The sequence below is a fragment of the Pleurodeles waltl genome, chromosome 3_1 (assembly GCF_031143425.1).
Source record: "Pleurodeles waltl isolate 20211129_DDA chromosome 3_1, aPleWal1.hap1.20221129, whole genome shotgun sequence".
In the NCBI taxonomy this organism is placed as follows: Eukaryota; Metazoa; Chordata; class Amphibia; order Caudata; family Salamandridae; genus Pleurodeles; species Pleurodeles waltl.
In genome coordinates, this window is record NC_090440.1 from 352,677,655 (window position 1) to 352,694,961 (window position 17,307).

General features: G+C 43.6%; 1 protein-coding gene across 2 annotated transcripts in view; it reads left to right on the top strand.

The window, feature by feature from the left end:
• Window positions 1-17,307, top strand: part of GALK2 (galactokinase 2) — an 849,252-nt gene that overhangs the window by 172,070 nt on the left and 659,875 nt on the right. For both annotated transcript variants that reach the window (XM_069222509.1, XM_069222510.1), the window contains exon 2: window positions 14,711-14,799. In XM_069222509.1, coding sequence (XP_069078610.1) covers window positions 14,711-14,799 — 89 coding nt within the window. The remainder of the gene's footprint in view (window positions 1-14,710; window positions 14,800-17,307) is intronic.

The following is a 17,307-nucleotide window of genomic DNA, read 5'->3' on the forward strand; positions in this document are numbered from 1 at the left end:
CCATCTTATCAGCTACAGCACCTGAACTCTGCATTGCCACTGCTGCGAGGATCAGGTACATTGCATCGCCATCAGCGTGGCACATCACCTCCAGTTCCCATGCATCTTCGACTTTGTGCAGCTCAAAACTGAACCATCACCTGCATCCCAGGGATAGACAACGATGGATCGCCTCCTTTGCTCCTCACATCTTGTTCTTGATTAGATGCATCCGTGAACCAAGGTACTGTTTCAGCGGGCCAAAGTTAGACCCTGTACTTGACCCGCGCTCCATTGTGCTCAGCCTGACTTTTCAGATAAGACCCGGTTCAGTGCGACCATATAGCCTCGGTTGGCGCTTTGTGCTTCTAAGCACTGCAGTTAAGTTAATTTTTAAAAAAATCATATCTCGACTTCTACTTATCAGATTTTTGTCATTTTGATCTTATTTAGTTCATTAAATTAAGCTCTGTTTTTCTAACCAGATCTATAGTGTGGTGTTTTCACTGTTTCACTGCTTGAAGTGTTGCACAAATACTTAACATATTGTTGGAGGTGGCCCTTCTCAGGGGATTTCCCTGAAATTTTTTGCTTTTTCCTCCCGGTCTTTTGCAGACTCTCTTTGTGTGGCCTTAGGACTCTGGGCACTTTGCCACTGACTGCAGTGAGAAAATGCGTGTGCCCTGTCTACAAATGTAGGAGGGAGCGTTTACGTGATTGGTTCAGGTGCTGTAACCCTGAGTGCCCTGTAAAAATGTACACCACATACCTGCAGTGGGTACAGACCTGGTTACTAGTGGTATGTTGCACTGAGTGTGCTGCCCACTAGAATAGCCTGTGAAGCATTTGTCAGGTTTGCCAATGCAGGCCTGTGGAGAGGCAGTTACGTTTGGGCTTAGGTTGGCACTGATAACATCATAGCCAATCCTGAGGGGTTCCTCTGCCATCCTTAGAGCACCCCCTGAAGGGCGAGGCAGGCTGTAGACTGGATTCTGGGCATGTACACATGGGTGTCCCATGCCCAGTAGTGAAGAACTCGCATGTGGGTTCTTCCTACCTAAGGGGGAGGGGGTCAGCTCTTCCCATATCTTTTTGCTGATTCCCTGCCCAGTGGCCTTAGGGTCCTGGGCCCCTTCTCACTGGCAATACAATATGGAAGTGGGCGCACCTTTCTGCCTATACGAGGAGGTGGCGCTGGACAGTGTGTGCGATAGTTCCCACTGGTGCGCCAAACATGTGCTGAGCCTGTCATAGTAAGCCTGTGTGCGCATTTGTCCCTATTGTGTGTTTAAATATGAATTCAGCATGTCATTGTTGTCAGGCCCGGCTGTGTACATAAGCACCTATGGTGCTTTAAAACTGTATCCGGCCTGTCGTAGCAGGCCTGTACATGCGCACTAGCCCCTAGTGGGGTTTTAAATATGTATCAAGCCTGTCATACTAGGCGTAGGTGTGTGCACTAGCACCTAGGTTGCTTTAAACATATATCCTGCCTGACATAGCAGCCCTGCATGCGCGGACCCGGAGCAGTGTCGCATTCTACCTCGTGTGGGAACTGCTGAACTTGCGCCTTTATGTGTGTGACTCGAAATGTCTGGTGTGGTTCAAGTCATCGCACACCAGATGTTGTGCCTCGTTCCAGGGAGGTACGGGATTGCAACTCTACATGTCTGTCTGATATTGTCAGGTGCGACTCAAGTCATTGCGCATCTGATGTTGTGCCTCATTCCATGGAGGTGCAGCATTGGTCACCTTACGTGTGTGAACGGAACTGTCTGGTGTGACTCAAGTCATCACACCAGATGTTGTGCCCCATTCCAGAAAGGCATGGAATTTGGTAACTCTTCATGGGGGATCGGAATAATCTTGTGCGATTCAAGGCACCCTGCACCAGAGGGTGTGTCTCCTTCCACGGAGGTGCGAATTTGGTAACTCTTCATGTGCATCCGGCACTGTCCAGGGCGACCCCAGTTGTTGCTCCCCAGGTGTTGTGCCCCCTTCCAGGAGAGGTAACTATTTGTGTAGTTGAACGCCTAGCCTGGCTGCGCGCCACTGTGAACAGCGTGTGTCCCACAATGACCCTACCCCCTGGTTTGCAGACCAGGGTCCGCTCTAGAAAGGCACGGTGTGGAGACCCCTGAGTGAACTTCCCGAGTGGTGGACACACCTCCATTTGATGGCTGTTGCCTGATCAGCCGTTAACTCTTTCTCCCCACCTTTGCCCTGTGATCCTGAATAATTGTCATTCCAGTCGCAAGTGGCCTATTATCTTGGGAAAGGGTGCTTTCTTCTCCAGCTTGTAGAGGGGCGGTTAGTAGGAACTTGTCGGAGGGTGGAACGAAGTTTGGACCCAGGTTGGGGGGCAGGGGAGTCTGCGAGCCCCGTGACCACTAGCCTGCTGGATATCGGTGCACCTCATTAGGGTGTTGGGAGTGAGTGTGTGTGAGTGCCTGCTATACTAGCCTGCCTGATATCTGTGGCACCGCGTAGCAGGGCAGAGCAAGTGAGTGGGGGTGATTGCCTGTGATTGACTACACCGCGGTGTGCCGTACATTTTGTTTCTATGTCAGAGTAATATCACAGTTGACATTGGGTTTTACCTGTGTGGTCTAGGCTGTGGAGCTATTTAAAAGTGCTGCTGTTCTCTGTATGTACACGTTGTGAGCCGAGGTGCACCCTGTAACTGTGTGATATTGAGTTGGGGTAATTGCTATGATGGGTCTTGTGCTTTGCGAAATTTTGTCTCCGCATGAAAGTGTGGGGAGGGAACGTGTTATTTTTGTTGTTTTATCACAATTGGGCCTAGTACTGCTAGTGATATTTCTAAATGTGATTTATGCCCAGACTTACATGATGTTCATGTTGTGTTAACTAATGTGTGTGCTGAATACAAACTTTATTTACAAACACCTCATGTGAAGTCTCTTTTGTGGTGCTCAGTGTATTTGTTGTGTTGTAGATCTGTGCCAGCACTTTACACATTGTCCCTGTGATAAGCCTGACTTCTCTGTGCCAAGCTACCCAAGGGTGAATGCAGGTTATACTGTGATTGTAATCACCCACCCTGACAAGAGTGGTAGGTTATGCCTGGCTAGGGCCTTGCCACAGCCAACCAGAATGTGCCACCTCCAACACATATTGCCTCTTAAGTTAAGCCTGGCTGCTTTGTGCCAAGCTACCAGGGGGTGAGCACAGGTTAATTTAGGGTGTGGATCTGACTTACCGTGACTGTGAGTGTGGTTCCTGCTTGGACAGAGTTCATACCTCTGCCAACCAGAACCCCAATTTCTAATACTCTCTCTAGCCCTTTTCTCCATAGACCATGTATGGCAACTGAAACATTCCTGTGGCTGTGCATGGCTATTAGCAGAACGTACCACCTTTCTTTGACCGCTGTGCTTTTTTGCTTTTCCCCAGTTCCAGAAGCCTACCGTCTTGAGGGACTTTTGAAACTGGAGAACTCCCCTGTGATCATGGAACAAAGAAGTTAGTGTAATGTGGCCATCATATCCCTGCAGCTTGTTGTCAGTTCTTCTTGAACAGGGCATCAGGCTGTTTTAGGGCAGATGACGACCCATTGACGTTCATCACACTACCTTTACTGTGCAGAAGACTTCAACAGGTCGTCCACAGTACTGGTAAAGAATATCTTTCTGATGAAAACACCAGAAAGATATTGTTTTCCAAAATCAAAGTCAGGATGCAAGAGAAGCACTTCCTACAAGTTCCCAGTTTGTATGCACACAGACATTTCATAGCAAAACAAAATTGAAAGCAGACTGCACTAACTGAATCTGCACGGATCCACAAATGTCCGACCACACAGCTTTCCTACACTTTTCCAGGTAACAATAGAACCCCACTTGTGTGACTAGGCTATCACCCGTGAAAGGAAAGACACCATAAGCCCTCTAGAACACAAGGAAACATCAAGATCTTACCTTGCATATTGACCAGTTCTGGCGATCTCGTTAGATGTGGTATTTAGGCAAGGGCTCGGCGGGCACCCAGGGAAACCTGCCAGGGCCAGACATTTCTGAACACAAGGTACCTACTGTAGCTTGGGAAGGTGTAGCACGGATCCCAATACCTTTTCTTACAAAGAATGCCTTGCAAACACCGACCTAAACAACAATTATTCTTATATTTCTGTGAAGGAAAATTCTGAGTTCTGTGAATTCCCTCACTTCACCTAATAAAAACGCTACCCTAAATGTTCACCAAATACTATGCATTTAGTGCATTAATTACATAGGACCTTATAACTGTACTTTATTTGCTATGACCATTAATTAGATTAAGGTAAAGCAGAATTTCAAAGGAGTCAATAGATATCAAAAAGCATGCTACACAGATCTTAAACTACAATATACAAAACTCAGAAAATGTTAGTCGATGTTCTGTAGAGATGTGTAGAGTGTTCAGTTAAAATACAAATGCTTTCAACCTCGGATTCCCTGATTATAGTTTCCACTATATTGAGTTCAAGGAGATTAATGCTCAGCGTGTTGAGACTGGCATGGTTATCTAGATATTTAATAATTTTGAAAGATAGTCTGTTACAGCAACCATTTGTGATGTGGAAGGCTACATTGGGTCATTTCAGATTCACAATACTGCTAGTAAGGGTATTTGCCGCCCTCTGCAGCAAGTACATTAACCTAAAAAAAACTGTATGACTCCTGCAAACAAAATAACGATTTCTAGAGTAGATACATTATCTCATCAAGCTATATTTCACAATAGGCCAGTGTAGTCTTGCCCACTGTCAGTAAAATATAAGTCGTACTTGACTTGTGATTACTCTGCCCAACCACAATAGGCTAATCAAAGCATCATACCATATTGAAATCTGGAGTTTTCTGATTGTACATTGCTTTTGAATGCAACCATTTTAGGTAGTGATAACCACTTATGTATCAGGAACAGGAGAGGTCATGAAAATTGCTGGCTTAAGAACAACATGACTCAGTGTCTCCTGTACAGTTGTACAGCAATTTCTTGTTTGATATACCTCTTATGAAAGGTGAGAAGGGAATTCAGCTATTGCCCTTTGAATTCTTGGCTTATCAGCTGTAACCGTGAACTAGTGTTGATACCACCTTTCATAACAGCTCCTCACACACAACACCGTGGCATCCCACTGGGTCCATCATATCCCCTTTATTATTCAACATCTGCCTTATCTCCTTACCAAACATGATTCATTGAACCTCACATGGCACAACTATGCAGATGACACTGAAATCATTTTTTTTTTAAATAGATGGTCTAATAGACCTCTACAGCCTGATGAATGCCTTTGGGTCATAAGCATGTGGTGGTTGAATAGCCGTCTAAAGCTAAATACCACAAAGATAGATCTTATGACATGCAGACAATTACAAAAATACCAGCCTACCTGTATGGCCTAAGGAGCATGAGGCCCCTCTAACAACAACGAGAAGTCAGTAAACTAGGAGTAACCATGGAGTGCCTTCAACACAATGAAAACACTATGTTGCACCCTCCCATACCTTGGATATCAGCAGAAACTGCAAGCTATGCTCTGGCTTGTACTCTCCAAGCTTGACTATGCAAACAGCCTATACCTTGGTGCACCTGCATTCATCATATGCAAACTACAGCTAATCCAGAATACTACTTAAAGACGTCTTCTCTGCCTTCACCGAAGTGAACACCTGACTCTAGTCTTGTAATCACTCCACAAGCTATTCATAGCAAGAAGGGCAATGCTCAAGGCACCTTGCATTGTTCACAGAACCTCCAATGAAAAGGACTGCTATACTTAGAAGCTAAATTCAAGCAATATAAACAAATAAGGACATTGTGCTCCAGATGTGCACCACCATACCACTTACCATAAGAAATCTGTAAGAGGTACTGCTTTCTCAGTACAGGCCACCAAGCTCTGGAACTCCCTATCAGCCAGTAGGAGCATATACACTTCAAAAGATAGTTGAAAACAGGGCTTATTTCCAAGACAATTACACCACCTACATCCCGGCCACAGGGTCTGGAAAGACAGTCTCACCCTCAAGCTTAATCTTTAACTTTCAATCCACAGACTGGAAACTGCCTAATCAGTAAAATACTTTCAAAAAGCAGGTACGTTAAGAAGGGCTGACTGATGCTTCTTCGGGTATTATATAGTTATAGAAGTTCATACATAACATTTCTGGCCACAGCAGTTGACGGCCAACTGTAGCTTACACCTCTTAAAAACCATTAAGGCATATTAAAGCATGTTTGCTATGAGGGTTGTCCATCACCAGTACTGTGCAGCAAATAAACCAGTCATCATTAAATACTCATGCATGGATTACCGGAACAGATATGTCACACACTGCAGGGTCAATCAGAGGACCTTAATCTAGTCCATGACTGCACGTCCTAAATATCTATATACTATGGCCGCTTCTTTCATCTCACAATGACTTTCAGATATGAAATGATAGTAACAATGCACATCCCTGTCTGTTTCCCTCCAACCATGCCAGCTCCAGCCCAGAACTATTCAGTTGAGGGCAGAGTTACTAATATTTTGCATTGGGGTTGTGTCAGGTTTGTGGCGCAGCTCCAACACAAACTCTTTTTATATATTTACTAAGCCACCAATTCCACTTTACATGGCTTTGCATGGTTTAGTAAATACAAAGTAAAGCAAGACAGCGATCAGCGCTGCCTTGCATTACCTTGAGTTGGGAACGTGTTTTATGGGTGGAGCATGGCGTTCCCATGCATCCACCCATGGATTTTGTTGTGTTCCCAGATTTACTAAAGCTTGTAAACCTGAGAATGCACCAAAATGCTATGCCTTCCCTAGTGAGGTTTAATTAAGAGGAAACATTTCCTCATTACTTCCTCTTTCTATGTCTGCAGCAAACATAGAAGGAGGAAAATGCCTCTAAGAATTGTTTTTGTGCAGGAAGGTGCCCCTTCCTGCACTAAAAAAAATCCTGCCTGTAATGCAGGCACCCTTGCATCATGGCGCATGGGTGCCGTTGTTTGCACTAGGCAGCACACAGTGAGCCAGCGTTAGGAAACAGCAGGAATGCACCATATCTTTATAAATATGGCACATTTCTGCTGTCTCCCTTTCACACAACACAGCGTAGCAAGTTGTCTTGCTGTGTTGCATTGTGTGAAATGTAAGCAAATCTGCCTCAAAATTTCTGATTGGCGATTGGATAGCCCAGTGCAGTATCCAGCTAAGCAGACTATAACCATCAGAAATACCATAAAAGGACATGCAGGGCTCTTCAAAGCAACCAGTGTACTTAAAAAAAACATAAAGCACACGTCTGCCTCCCACACCTCATTGTGCGCCACACCGCTATGATCTGCCTCTGATAACATGATAACCGTGCCTCGTGGTTATCACGAATGACATGGAAACACTTCCCACATTGGATCACAAAACAATGACAACACCATTCCAGTCACACACCACCCTATATGACGTAGCTTGCTGCCTATGTAGGTAATCGCTTCAGTGCCAGTAAGCGCTGTACATATGAGCAATACAATATAATATTTATCATTTGTGCATCACCAGTATTTGTTTTGAGACTATTAAAATCTTTGGATCTGATTTAGAGTTTGGTGGAGGGGTTACTGCATCACAATGGTGATGGGTATCCCGTCTGCCAAAAATATAAATTCCATAGTATATAGGGGGCCGGATATCCATCAACGTTGTGATGAAGTAACCCCTCCGCCCAGCTTTCAATCTGGCAATTTGTTTCCATCACACTTCAGAATAATAAAACAAAATGTGCTTCATTTGTGCTTTTGTAACTACTAGTGTATGTTGAAGTATCTGTACAGTTCCTTTACAGGTATATACATTTTTTGTGACCTACTGAACTTCTTTTCACACTCCCTGTACAAAAGGAAAATTGAATTATGCAATTATCTGGCATTTTCCACATAATTATGAGTTTGCTGCATTTGCCACATGCTATGTCATCATCAGCTGCATAATAATTTAACAAAAGCTAATTTTGTTTCTGGCCCAAATAGATCAAAAGTTACTAAAAAATGCTGCAGCATGCGCTGCAGCGCAGTGTAAAGTCCTTCGCAAAAGTTACCGGTCACTTTCAGTTACTTATAGCTGTATTTGGTTGTGGAACTCATACTAATGAAGTGAAAACGTTGCCCAGGCAGTGCTAACATGTCTAAAAATGACAAAATAATGAAGTGATAGACTATGACGAAATGTGCCGACCTAAGCAGCATAATTGTGTTTTCTGTGCTGCATAATTTAGTCAGCATTGCTGCATGATTTAGCACTCCGGCCACATAATTCCAGCGGCTGTGTCCGAAATTGTCACTAAGTTCACTTTACAAAATGCTCTTAGTTTGCACTCAAAGAAAGAAAAGTAAATCATTTCTCCACTTAAAAAAATAAGCACCAAATTGTCAGAAAAACATAGACTGACATTTAACCTGTCTTGGAGCTCGCAGCAAATGTATCAAGATAAAAATAAAAAGCATTTTTATTGCTTGTTTACTTTCTGAGCTTCGGCACCTCTATGCTATGCCAGCTGCCTGCTCATTTGAGGGGGGAGTAACAATTAATTTGATCTGGCCCGGCCCTCAGATCTATGGCCCTGTTTAGGGGCAGCCACCTGGGAGAGGTGGAAATCAGAGGTCTCCGGTGGAGTCCCAGCTCCGTTTCCGCCTCCTGGAGCTGAGTGCCATCTGCTTGGTGTTGAAAGCCTTCCTGCCCTCCATCAATGGAAGGCCGGTGCAAGTGCTCAGATAGAGCATCACCATTGTGTAGTTTTACAAAAACAAGGTGGGGAGGGTTTGCGGCTTCTGTGCCAGGAGTCTCTGCATTTCTGGAAATGGTTGGATCTTCTGTTCATGAACCACCTGGTGGGATATTTGAACGCCACAGTGGTCTAACTAAGACAGTTACACCTAGCAGATCACGAGTGGCAGTTACACTTGGAGGTGGTGCAAGGTCTCTTCCGCACATGGGGAAAGCCTTGGCTTGATCTCTTCTCCACTGCAGAAAATGTGCAATTTCAGCAATTCTGCATGTTGATGTTTACAAGGTGTCTCTCACTAGGAGATGCTTTCTGTCTATTGTGGAACAAGGACTCCTGTATGTTATCTGTTACACTCGGGAACTGGCACCTTTTAAGCAGCCCTGTAGCTCGTTTTAAACAGTTATTAGGGTTGAGAGACGATCCTAATGCTTCCTTTTCTCCTTCCTAATCTGTTATGTTCACAAGGACCGAAATAACTAATCACCCTCTCGTATTAGTTTGCTTCTCTTTTTCAGCGCACAGGTATTAAGATAAACATTGTTTTGCTTTACTTTCTTCCACTGTTTTACCGGGTTATCTCTACAGTTGACCTAGACACAGGTGCTTTTATTTATTTTATTATTTTTATTTTTATGTAGCACAAACCTTGACTTAGGCTGATTGAAAGCTGAAGATTTCAGAATGGTGGTCAAGGACTTACTCTGCAGTTCAAATGAGTGTTAGATTTGCTCACCTCTTTTTGGCAGGAATTACACTGTATTGCAGTCTTCTTCTTTTTTCTCCATGTTACCAGCTGAAGGTTGCCCGACTGGATCAAAGGATGAGGGTTCCCTAAGGGATCCAGTAGCAAGTCGTCCCAAACAGGAGTCAGAAAAGGGACGTCGCACAAGATTTCCAGAGCAAGAGGGAACCAAGCTTGTGCTCTCCATAGAGGGGTCACTAGGATGACCTCCGCTCGCTGACAGTGAACTTGCGCCAGAACCCTCAGGATCATGCTGAAAAGGAGGAAAGGCAAAACTCAGGAAAGAGGACCAGTTCTGAAGAAATACGTCCATGACAGTCTGGCCTCCACCTGAAGAACGTGGGGAGTTGATGGTTCAGGTGAGATGCAAATAAGTCTATTGAACAGGGGCCCCATCGCCGATTGATCCAATTAAACACTCTTGGGTGCAGTTTCCAGTTGTGATAGAAGACAGTAGAAGTCCCACTATCCGAGCCATGTTCCTCAGTGACACAAATTGTCTGCTCAACAGGAGGAGTAACTCCTTCTTTATGTTGCGCACTTTCTGATGGGGAAGGATCAACTGAGATATCACAGAATCTTTCCTGAAGCCCAGGAAATCCATCTGTTGTGACGGAATGAGGCAGGATTTGTTTTGATTGACAGAAACACTAGGTTCTGAAGAAGTTGAACAGTCCACAATGGATGATTGTGAAGGATTGACGGATCTTGTGCCATGAGGATAAGATCGTCTAGGTATACAATTAACCTCACTCCTCGAGAGCGAAGAGCTTCTACTACAGGTCTCATCACCTTGGTGAAGCACCAAGGAGCAGACGAGAGTCCGACAGGAAGGACCTGGAACTCAAAACCTTGACCGAGCCAGAGAAATTGGAGGAACCGTTGATGCGGAGGAAACACTGGGATGGTCAAATACACATCCTTCAGATCCAACTGGACCATCCAATCTCCTTCTTGAAGAATATCCCTCAAGAGATGAATACCCTCCATCTTGAAATACTTGTAAACTATCCAGGCATTGAATTATTTTAGGTTTAAAACAAGATGTGAACCTCCTCCCTTCTTGTCTGCTAGGAAGATGGGGCTGATAAAACCTCTGGTATGTGGAAAGGAACAACAAATGGCCCCTTTTTTCAGAAGAGACTGAATCTCCAATGATATCTCTTGATCTCGAAGGGAAAAATGGAGAAGGGATTGGGGAGAAACCTGAATGGGGGATTGGCAAAATTTGAGTTTGAAACCCTGAACTGATTCTAAAATCCAAGGGTCTTTGGTCAACTTCTGCCACTCGGCTAGAAATAATTGAACCCTGCCCCCAAGAACCAACTCTGAATAAGGGATAATTCTCACCTGAATTAGTGGGCTCCTGAGAGGTATTCTGTTGTCCTCTGTAATAGTTCTTGCAATACCTTGCTCGAACACCACGGGGTCTGGAGGGGCAGAAGGTAGAGTCTGCGGTTTGCCCTCTATCATATCCTCGTCCACGAATTGAGTCACGTCTGGGGCTTGATAGTAGTAACGGCCCGATGAGCAACCCCGCATACGTCCAGCCTGTCGAAAAAGAGTGTCACCAAACACCTTTTTGAGGGACAACTGGGCTTCATACATAGAATTAAAGGTGGCTGCGAATTTGGAGAGGTCTTTAATGAATGGAGCTCCAAACAGAAGTCCTTGTGCCACAGGTGCCGGCTCCGAAATGGCGAGTTCGTTCAGTTGAGGATCAATCCTCATAAGAATTGATCGCCTCCGCTCTGTGGAAATTGCCACATTGACATTACCTAAATAACAAATAGCTCTTTGGGCCCATCCCACTAAGATGTCTGGGTCAATAGGGGCGTTTGATTCTTTCACCAGGAATGCTAATTCCAGGATTTTTGCCAGCTGGCCTGAAAGGTCTAATAGTTTGTCCTGGCATGACCTACAGGCCCGGTCCAGACCCTTCTTAGGGTCTTTCAACCTTTTTTTCTTAGAAGTGACCATAGTGGGGTCAGTCTCTGGGGTATCGGTCACTTTTCCATCGACATCGAGTCTAGGACATTCCACCCGAAGTCTGGCTCTAACTTCCTTATCAAACCCTGATCTGATGTGTTCCTGAATATAAAGTGCTACCTCCGGGGGAAGGGAACAACTAGAAGAGCTAGGGTGGACAATTTCCTCTGGGTTGAAATTAAGAACTTTCGATACCTTTGGAGTATGGTCCTTGGTATTGTCTGTCCTCTTACATTTACTAGAACCCGGACAGTCCACTTGAGTCGAGTCCGAATCGGAATCCAAACTAGGGTCCAAAGGTGAGTCTTCTAGGGCTGGACCAGTCTCTTGCCATTCCTGGTGATGAGACGTACTGTAACCATGTTCACTTTGAATAGAGGCTGACAAGTGTTCGAATATTTCAAAGTGGGGCCACTTCTTGGCTTTAGATTTTCCTTTGGAGGTAGACGGAAGCCCAGCTTGAGCTTCTTCTGATGGTGTAATTGGGGGCAACCAACCCTTTTGCCGGGCAAAGCTTTCAAAATGTTGGGCAAGGGGCCCAAGAGCCTTCGCCAAGGCTTTATTAACAGAGAGTTGCACACTATTGTCCAAAGCTCCACCTAAATTTTCTTCCAAAGATGGAGTGTCACCACCAAAATACTCATCATCATCATCATAAGCATATGATTGTGCCATTATTAGGATTCAGAAAGGTCCCAAAGGACAATGTATCACAGGGTAGCCAAGGGCTACAGTCAGGAGGAGTGCAAACCCCAGCAGGTGTGAAAGAATGAAAAATAGAGCGTGGAAGGAGCTGCCTGCAGCACTCTAGGCAGAGCCTATGCCAATTTTTCCCAACCCTGTGAAGACCTAATTCACAGGGCGTCAGGGAGCAAGTCAATTGAGCACAAAGTCAGGCTATATAGATATGCACAGAAAAAAACTGTGCAGGCACAAGTTTAAACAGCCCCTCAAACAAGGGGACCTTTTGCCAAGTAGAAAAACTTGTATTCTGGGCCTCTCCAATCAACCTGCGTTCGTCTCCGATTGCCGCTGCTAATGAAGCGTGCGATGATCCGAGACGAGCGCGCGCGTGCTCACAGTCCCAATGGAACTAGAAATAGAACTGCGAGCGCAAGGCACCGGCGTCCGCTTCCACTCCACTGTGTTGTCAAAACGTGAGCGCTAAGCAATCCCTAGTAAAATCAATACTGTCAATATTAAATTCATTTACAACAACTATACAGCGTAACACGGTGAAACAAGGCAATGATAATAGACAAGATAAGAGCACTTACCTGGCTGCGGGAGCAGCAAAGAAAGAGGAAGTGTATTTCCTGTTGCAACCTTATATATATTGTCCCTCTCTATGGTTGGTCATGTGATATTAAGAGGGTTTATGGGATATGTTTATTTCTAAATCTTCTCTGATTGGCTGCTGGATTATTAAAGCATGGAAAGAGAAGCATAATTGGAGCCTCCGGTCCTGACGTAGAATATCCTACCATATAGGATATCATGGAAACTTCGCTTAATAAACATCAAAGGCACTGCAGCCGACACACTCAGTGCGTGCAACTTCTTTCAGTCTTCCAGGTCAAAAGATATATTACCGTTCGTTTTCCACAGCCCTACTTAGTGTCACTTGGAGGTACAAATCATAGTAAGGTAGCTGAATGAGCACATGCAGTTGTGGAACAGTTCCTTGCATAACTTGCAGTTCATGCCTCAGAAGTAGTTCAGTGAGTTATGTATGTGTAGCAAACGCGTATAGGTAACATACGCTCAAATTCTCAATAGGCATCATTTTTCAGATGCTAATGAAATGAGTGCCTTTTCGTTGACTAGTAATATTAAGTGCCAAAAGGCAATTCTGTTTGCAATGTGTGCTATATGAAAGTATCTTTTAGCATAATAATCTACAGATGTATAGTACTTTGCATCCGAATGAATGATTGAAGACAAGCTACAACATACTGTGCTTAGTCTAGTCTAGTATCAGCTGTCGCTTGTCCTTTCCAAATGTATATTTTCTGACACTCTAAACAAGGAAGAACGCAGTCATGTTAGCTCTATTTGCCACAAATGGCAGATTTGTTTCCTGGCGAGTCTGGTGACCGTTTATTAATCGTTATATGACATCTCTCTGTTGTGTCTTGCTTGCTATGAACGGAACCTATATGGCTCCCCAAGGACTCAGTATCAGTGCGTGATGCAATCGCTAGATTTAGATGTATGAGAGCTTAATTCAGAATGTGGGGAGTTCCCAGGTACACGCAGAGGAATAAAGACATGTGATTTACAGCTTGTGTATTGCCTAGACATTCAGCGGGTACCAGGCTGGGGCAGACACCACACTATAAATGACACTCAAAGGCTGCAACTCACAAGCAAGATAACATGGCGCCAAACTGCATTTCCCACCCCTTTGCAATGCAGCCCACCAAAAGACGATTCATGTATGAAGTTAAATAGTGCTGTGAAGTGCCAAAGCGTCTTTTGCACCAACTTTTATGCCACTTATAATCTGACCACTCATTGCGCCTTTCCTGATCTGTACTGTTTTCAACCAAAATCTTAATGGGGGAAACATTTCTCATGACGAATTATGCCTAATGCTTCCCCCAAAATTGTCTCAAAACTCAGCGATCACCCAGCTCAAATGTCCTTTGGTCTGAGGAATGTATGTGCTCGGTTTTTTCATATAAATTTCAGTGATGTCCAAGGTGTGATACATTTAGTAAAAAAAAATAACGTTATTTGAACATCATCCGCCATATTGCCTTAAATATTCATTTAAATATATAGCCAGTCTTCATATGCTTATTGATCTCAGCTGCCCTCTGTTAATAATCTGATATTTTTAAGGCTGGCATCTATCTCTAATGTTGTTTTTCTTGTAGTAGAGATAATATGCATTTATCCGTACTTTAAAACCAAACCTAGATAATTAAATCATAGATATGAGGGTGGTTTGTCCTTGAGCATAGAAGCATAAATAGAACCGATGAGTCAGACATCTCATACAGAAAAACACGCCTATCCTTCTTATTTTACATATCGCATGTATTACATTCTGCAAAGTAATCTAATGTTTGATTACTCAACTGAAAATTATTTGATCCAGGTTTTTTCTTCCTTTTGCAATGTTTTTCTTTCTAATGTATGTTGATTTTAGTTCAAGTCATAGCCCTTTCCAGATGTTTCCCACATCCTATTAAATGTCTTCTATGTTTTTTAGGTTGCTGAGGTTGAAGGAGATGTTTACTTCCAAATTTGGATCGTCTCCCAAATTTTACGTTCGGGCTCCAGGCAGAGTAAACCTAATAGGTATGCCATGCAATGGTTTTTTTTCTTCATTTTTATGTCCATTCTTTTTTTAACAAAATTCTGAAGTAATCGAAAATGCACATTTTGAAATAATTGCGTTCGTTTTTAAGTGAATATGTTTTCATGTTTCCATGACACTCATATACTGTTCGGTTACACTCTGATTTTGGAAAGCGATAGTAATCTTGTAACTGGCTAACCACTCGGCTATAAAGTAGTAACTAAATTAATTTAGAACCACGAACAGTCTGCCTACAAAGTTTCGTTATGTAGCCACTGAGTGGAAGTCTAATTTTGGACTCTGGCCATCAAAGGATCAGTTCCGCTTGCTGGCTGTGAAAGTTAAGTTTGCAGTTTGTTCATTATATGGAAACGTAATGAGAAAGGTGTCTGATCTGTAGCGCTCTTAAACAGATTTGAAGATACTACGTCCGGATGTCACGTGAGCCAGAATTATACTTGTCCAACATTTCACCTCAGAGTATATATGCTCTATCAGTTATTACACAAGATGCTGCATTATGAAATACATTTTATTACAGGGTCACTCCAAGCTGAAATGCAGTGCGTTGTGGTGACCAGTCACTCAGACACGTTTATCTCAACAATAAACCGTTAACAGCGATGAGTAGGAGACGAATATCGTCAATGTCATTTGTAGTTATTAAGGAGCGCATACGCCAAAGGCTTCTTGGCTCTGCCAAATTAAATGAAATTTCGAATGTGCATTGACCTTGACCGACCTAATTAAGTGTATCTCCTGCCCCAAAAAAGAAGCATGACGTCTCAGTAGCACTAATGCACTTCATAGTTGTTCGTACACTTTGAGTTGCCTAAAAGACCGAAGGCCGTGATTATTATTGATCAGGCCCACACATTCATATAAGTGGGTCAATCAGATGAACAGTAACTGAGATTAATTGTGTTGGAACTTTTGAAGTTCCACTCTTAAGTGATTGACATGCAAGTTCTAGCCGCACGCTAGAACCTGGATATTTGCCCCAGCAGGGCTATTATGGCCACTTGCAACGGCTTTATATTCCCCACCTTACATACCAACGATTTGCTCAGATGTTCTGAAAAAAACAAATATGCAAGTACAGCAATAGTAAATGAATTGATAACTCATCCACAATTGTGTAACTCGTTAGCCCCGCACGAAGTCTCTGGGCAACGAATCTTTAGCCCGAAGTATCAACTGGTGGGCTTACAGTTCAGAACAAAGGAAGTTTCCATTTCAACTTCCGACTGCAAAATGCAAGCACCACGTGAGCCTCGGCTCTGGTCCTTTCGAGAGAAGACTAGGGAAACTTACGGTTACCGTATTTTGCATGAATACAGGATTCTGAGTCATTTCTACCTAGTTACTTTTTGTATACATATTTATCTGTATGGGATCCTTAGGCTGTTTTCTTGCAGGTATCTGACAACCTTCTCACACACTTACCTCCATTCTCTGCAGAGCTGGCCCATGGATTACCTAGTCCAGGGTCGCTAGTGAACAGTATGCTCTATTCATTCTCCCCTCCTGTTGTATCCACGTTACTGCAAGAGAGTGGAGAAGCTATAGAAGTTGGGGCAACATGCCACAAAGTAAGTGGGAAATGGTACAAGGCTATAGAGATGTAGGTGTAATCTCCGACTGAGTTACGTGACAGCAATATGTTTTTACAGTTATGAGGTAATGCCAAAATAAACACCCAACGCATGTCAGCATCAACACGCCTTGCTCACAGGCGAGTGAGTTCTGTTCTCAGCAACTTTTACAAACAACCATGTGCATAGACCTAAAAGAAGGGTAAAGAGGGCATATCTTTCAAACTAAGCACAGCAGTCATCTTAGAACATGTTCACAGTACCTGTGTTGGCCATGAATTTATAATTTGCTTATTATTTAACAAAAATAGAGCCTTTTAGTCAAACACCAGAAAATTATAATCATATAATCGATTTTGTCAAATCAACTCTATACTCTGATCCAAGGCTTCGGTGTATAATACAGATTTTTTGAATGACTGTTGTGATGTCATGGAGAGCTCACTACTATGTTATTCTGTAATGTTGAAACATAAAAGAAATTAACCAAAGTAACTTAAATCCAAGTGGGCAACCGTTTAACCCCACCTACATTTATAGACCCCAATGGGTCCTTATATATCAAAGGGAACTGACATAACAGAGGCAAAAAGCCTGCAGCCAGGTCCTTCACCCAACCCCTCACTTACTGCCAACCCCCTTCATCCTGTCAGATACCCACATCCCCTTGGGGGTTGTTTGAGTGAGCGTGCATGATTTTTTTTTTCCTGTTGGGCTCTGGATTTGCGGATCTGCTCTGGATATGCAGATCTGCTTTGGATTTGCGATTCTGTTGCGGATATACACAGGCTGTCGCACTGAGTCCCGCGGCGTATCCACGACTCGGCTGAAAAAAAATGTGGGCAATTTTTGGCCCGTGGAGGGTTGGGTGTCTCTCATGGACACCTCCATCTGTTCTGTGGGGTCAGGATA